Source organism: Pimephales promelas, chromosome 10 (assembly GCF_988280905.1).
Source record: "Pimephales promelas chromosome 10, fPimPro1.hap1.1, whole genome shotgun sequence".
Lineage (NCBI taxonomy): Eukaryota > Metazoa > Chordata > Actinopteri > Cypriniformes > Leuciscidae > Pimephales > Pimephales promelas.
The window spans coordinates 37,914,072-37,920,071 of record NC_142778.1 but is presented as its reverse complement, the minus strand read 5'-3'; the positions used below and the strand labels follow the sequence as shown (position 1 = coordinate 37,920,071).

At 47.3% G+C, this 6,000-nt stretch overlaps 1 protein-coding gene across 2 annotated transcripts in view; it reads right to left on the bottom strand.

The window, feature by feature from the left end:
* Positions 1-5,185, bottom strand: part of pde8a (phosphodiesterase 8A) — a 31,225-nt gene extending 26,040 nt beyond the window's left edge. For both annotated transcript variants that reach the window (XM_039680265.2, XM_039680266.2), the window contains exon 1: positions 4,451-5,185. In XM_039680265.2, coding sequence (XP_039536199.1) covers positions 4,451-4,558 — 108 coding nt within the window. In that variant the 5' untranslated portion in view covers positions 4,559-5,185. The remainder of the gene's footprint in view (positions 1-4,450) is intronic.
* Between the last annotated feature and the right edge of the window lie 815 nt (positions 5,186-6,000).

The following is a 6,000-nucleotide window of genomic DNA, read 5'->3' as shown; positions in this document are numbered from 1 at the left end:
CAGTCGTTGGCAGGATCAGAGACGGGCTCTGCAGGATCACTCTGATTTTGTTTTCAGCTTATGTTCAAAACAATCACGTTTAAGCCACTGAACTAGTTTAGTCCGGTTATACATACAACCGCGAACAGCACATGTTGTCCCTGAGCGCCGTAACGACATCTCTCATAAAGATTGGCGTCTTTAAATAGTAAAATAATTCTCAAAAAAACAGCTAGCCTCTTCGCTAACTAACACACAAAATACCATTGGAATGCTGCTTCCGCCGCCTCACCGGAAGTTTCACCCACTTTATTTTTTACATGAGCGCCCCTCGGAAACTTGTGGATAACATCTTCTAAATAATTTGACTTTTTAGTAACTTTAGTCCCTTAAGTAACACACACACACACATACACACACACACACACACTGGCTGAATCCGGTATTGAGGGTTACAAGCCTAGAACAGCGGAGTCTCAGCCAAGGCCAGATAAACCACTAACCCTATATCAGCACTGCACACACACACACACACACACACACACACACACACACACACACACACACACACACACACACACACACACACACACACACAGAGGAATGTGTTGTGAGACATGAGAAAACCATCGTCAGACCTTGTACTTGAGTCTTATCAAGGACAGAAAGTCCCAAAGAAGCTGCTGCGCCCTTGATTAGCATACATACACACACCAAGCGTGCCGCACAAGCCCACTAAAGTGAAGCCAAAACGTCTCGATCGCCCCCTGTGGCCGGTCCTAGTATAGCTCATAAACCCCGCCTCCCCACGTCATTCAACGGGACGTCAGACCACTAAACAATTAAATTACACTTCACATATCCTTTTCCAAAGATAGTTTCTGTCATGTACTGTAGTTTATATAATGCTGATGTCATTTCAAGTGTTTGTTTTTAAAATAAGTTTGTATTTACTTCGTTATTTGACGCTATAAAAACGGTGCTCTGACATCATGATTGACAGCTGTGATTGACAGGTTCTCTGTGTGAGGTAGTCACTGAAGCACCAGCGGACTTTTTTTCATAATGTTGATTATGTGGTAGTAGTTGTATTTACCTTATTTTAAAGGAGGTTCTGCAAGAGACAGAGGACACTTAATGAAAGGGGCGTGGCGTGTGCTTGCGTTTGATTCAGCGAGAGTGAGGGCGTGGCCTTGATTTAGCGGCTTTACTTCCTGCTTACGACTGCGCATGACTGGTCCCGAAACACGCAAAGTGCGCAGACTCAAGTCCGTCAGCGTCATATCGAGACACTGGCGGCTTCAGTTCACTCTGATGGAAAAGAGCGGAGGAGCGTCATCCATCTTTTTTTAAAGTCTATGACACACACTTTCACACACACACACACACACACACACACACAAAATTATTATAAAATTATAAACTTCACTTAAATAAGCCTGATAAATGATTGTTACTCTGACCAGCTAGACTTTAATCGAGCTTCAGCGAGAACCAATGAGGTTCATTCTCGTGTTACGCATCGCGTTTGAGCTTCAGCGAGAACCAATGAGGTTCATTCTCGTGTTACGCATCACGTTTGAGCTTCAGCGAGAACCAATGAGGTTCACTCTCGTGTTACGCATCACATTTGAGCTTCAGCGAGAACCAATGAGGTTCATTCTCGTGTTACGCATCACGTTTGAGCTTCAGCGAGAGCCAATGAGGTTCATTCTCGTGTTACGCATCACGTTTGAGCTTCAGCGAGAACCAATGAGGTTCATTCTCGTGTTACGCATCGCGTTTGGGCTTCAGCGAGAGCCAATGAGGTTCATTCTCGTGTTACGCATCGCGTTTGAGCTTCAGCGAGAACCAATGAGGTTCATTCTCGTGTTACGCATCACGTTTGAGCTTCAGCGAGAACCAATGAGGTTCACTCTCGTGTTACGCATCACGTTTGAGCTTCAGCGAGAGCCAATGAGGTTCATTCTCGTGTTACGCATCACGTTTGAGCTTCAGCGAGAACCAATGAGGTTCATTCTCGTGTTACGCATCACGTTTGAGCTTCAGCGAGAGCCAATGAGGTTCACTCTCGTGTTACGCATCACGTTTGAGCTTCAGCGAGAGCCAATGAGGTTCATTCTCGTGTTACGCATCACGTTTGAGCTTCAGCGAGAGCCAATGAGGTTCACTCTCGTGTTACGCATCACTTTTGAGCTTCAGCGAGAACCAATGAGGTTCACTCTCGTGTTACGCATCACGTTTGAGCTTCAGCGAGAGCCAATGAGGTTCATTCTCGTGTTACGCATCACGTTTGAGCTTCAGCGAGAACCAATGAGGTTCACTCTCGTGTTACGCATCACGTTTGAGCTTCAGCGAGAGCCAATGAGGTTCACTCTCGTGTTACGCATCACTTTTGAGCTTCAGCGAGAACCAATGAGGTTCATTCTCGTGTTACGCATCACGTTTGAGCTTCAGCGAGAGCCAATGAGGTTCACTCTCGTGTTACGCATCGCGTTTGGGCTTCAGCGAGAGCCAATGAGGTTCACTCTCGTGTTACGCATCGCGTTTGGGCTTCAGCGAGAGCCAATGAGGTTCACTCTCGTGTTACGCATCGCGTTTGAGCTTCAGCGAGAGCCAATGAGGTTCATTCTCGTGTTACGCATCGCGTTTGAGCTTCAGCGAGAACCAATGAGGTTCACTCTCGTGTTACGCATCGCGTTTGAGCTTCAGCGAGAGCCAATGAGGTTCATTCTCGTGTTACGCATCGCGTTTGAGCTTCAGCGAGAGCCAATGAGGTTCATTCTCGTGTTACGCATCGCGTTTGAGCTTCAGCGAGAACCAATGAGGTTCATTCTCGTGTTACGCATCGCGTTTGAGCTTCAGCGAGAGCCAATGAGGTTCATTCTCGTGTTACGCATCGCGTTTGAGCTTCAGCGAGAGCCAATGAGGTTCATTCTCGTGTTACGCATCGCGTTTGGGCTTCAGCGAGAGCCAATGAGGTTCATTCTCGTGTTACGCATCACGTTTGAGCTTCAGCGAGAGCCAATGAGGTTCATTCGTGTTACGCATCACGTTTGGGCTTCAGCGAGAGCCAATGAGGTTCATTCTCGTGTTACGCATCACGTTTGAGCTTCAGCGAGAGCCAATGAGGTTCATTCTCGTGTTACGCATCGCGTTTGAGCTTCAGCGAGAGCCAATGAGGTTCATTCTCGTGTTACGCATCGCGTTTGGGCTTCAGCGAGAGCCAATGAGGTTCATTCTCGTGTTACGCATCACGTTTGAGCTTCAGCGAGAACCAATGAGGTTCATTCTTGTGTTACGCATCACGTTTGAGCTTCAGCGAGAACCAATGAGGTTCATTCTCGTGTTACGCATCGCGTTTGAGCTTCAGCGAGAACCAATGAGGTTCATTCTCGTGTTACGCATCGCGTTTGAGCTTCAGCGAGAGCCAATGAGGTTCATTCTCGTGTTACGCATCGCGTTTGAGCTTCAGCGAGAGCCAATGAGGTTCATTCTCGTGTTACGCATCGCGTTTGGGCTTCAGCGAGAGCCAATGAGGTTCATTCTCGTGTTACGCATCACGTTTGAGCTTCAGCGAGAGCCAATGAGGTTCATTCGTGTTACGCATCACGTTTGGGCTTCAGCGAGAGCCAATGAGGTTCATTCTCGTGTTACGCATCACGTTTGAGCTTCAGCGAGAGCCAATGAGGTTCATTCTCGTGTTACGCATCGCGTTTGAGCTTCAGCGAGAGCCAATGAGGTTCATTCTCGTGTTACGCATCGCGTTTGGGCTTCAGCGAGAGCCAATGAGGTTCATTCTCGTGTTACGCATCACGTTTGAGCTTCAGCGAGAACCAATGAGGTTCATTCTTGTGTTACGCATCACGTTTGAGCTTCAGCGAGAACCAATGAGGTTCACTTCTGTGTCCCCGCTAACTCCGACAGACCCGCTAGACTTTGCTAACTCCACTGGACTCAGCTAACTCTGCCAGACTTTGCTAACTCTGCTGCTCCGCTAGACTCCGCTAGACTCCGCTAGACTCCTCCACTAATGGTTCATTCAGATGATCTTCTTTTGGAGGAACGTTTGGGGAGTAAAGGGCAGTTTCTGGGAGAAGCATCCAGTGTGTGTGTGTGTGTTTAACTATAGGCTAACAGAAACACACACACACACTCACTCTCTTACAAACACAATCTCTCTCTCTCTCTTTCTCGCTCACACACACCATCTCTCAATCTATCTATCTATCTTTCTCACACACGCTCACTCTCTCACACACACACACACACACACACTCTCTCTCACACACACACACACACATACACACACTCACTTTCTCTCCATTTCTCACACAAACACACTTTTTCTCTCTCTCTCTCAGACTGGGATGCTGGATATGGAGGGACACACTCTCTCACACACTCTCTATTTCTCACACAGACACACACACACACACTTTCTCTCTCACACACACACACACACACTCACCTGGCGGGCGCTGGGTCTGGTGTGTCCGCAGTTCTGCGAATCCTCGGACTCTTTCCCGCTGTGATAAACGCGATCGGAGATGTGGATGCTGGAGGCGCAGCCCATCATTCACCCGCGCGACGCGGCGCGTCGCGACGCTCCTCTCGCTAATAGGAACGATTCTCTCTCTCAGATCATCAAGACGACCGGATCGATCAGATCTAGCGATGATCAAACAGAAAGTCTGCTCATGTTTGTCCTCACGCGCGCCCGTTACTCCTCCTCATCCTCAGCGTCTTTCTCCGGCTCGATTTACGCGATGGTTTCGTCCATTAGTGCGGCGCGTTGGAGCGTTTATTCTCCTTCGACAGGCGTCAAACACACCCGATGTGTCCGTGCGGCCTCATGAGCCGGCGCGTTGATCGCGCTCCCCATCAACAGGCTGAAATCCGCCGCGGAACGCGCGATCCAGCATTTATGACATCAAACGGGCCGTTGATGAAACTCCGGCGCGGCGCGTCAACGCGGACCTCGCGGAACCTGCCTTCAACAGCAGCTGTCAATCACGGGCCTACGGTTCTGCCTCAGACGGATGAAAAAAAAGCGACGCGAGGCTGCAAGAACACGGAAAGAAAGGCGTTTGCGCGTCGCGAGTTTCCTGACGAGGAATAACGCGCGTTGAGAACATCAGCGGCGCGAATGTGTGACAGCAGCAGATCCAATAAAAGCACGCGCACGGATTGACCTACAGCCTCGAATGACGTCAATGCAAATGAGCTGCGTCGAGCCAATGAGCGGCGGCTTGCGCGCAGGGGGGCGGGGCTCGCGCGTGGAGGGAACTTCAAACTCGCGACGCGGATGGAGGAAAATAATGTGACTCGCTTATAGAGTTAACTCAGAAAAATGCAGTTTACCGAACTTGTCATTTGTCCCATGAAAATCAAAGCTTTGTAATGTTTTGTTTAGTTTTTTTTACTTTTACTTTACTCTGTTACCTTAAATTATATGTTTACCTCTGTAAAGCTGCTTTGAAACAACATTGTTAAATGAGGATGACTTGATTAGCTAAGCATTTATCCACAAATGTAGATCTCCCCGTTTTTAATCACTATTCGCTGCAATATTAGCGAATATAGCCTGTAGTGAAATAGTCTACAAATATGAAAAGTAACACTGAATGTCATCTGCATATATTTAGTGTACGCATACACATCATTACTGCATACATTACAGAACAATCAGTGTGAGTATTCTTTACTTCAATGAGCTCATTGTTTCTGCCTTAAATTATTACACTGTTTAAATGCATTTTTTGCATAAATTATTATTTTCGCTAACTGTGATTTGTATATGTACATTTCTGAAACACATAACTTGATAAGGCAGTTTCCTCTGATAACAGATCACTGTAATGTGGACTCATGCATTTACTGCAAACCTGCGGTAATGATGTGTATTGTGAAAAGCGCTATTCAGATAAATGAATTGAATTCTTCATGAGGCTCATCCTGTCACGCTTCATTTGTTGACCACAGGTTTTTTTCCTTTTGATCACAAGCATCATAAATACA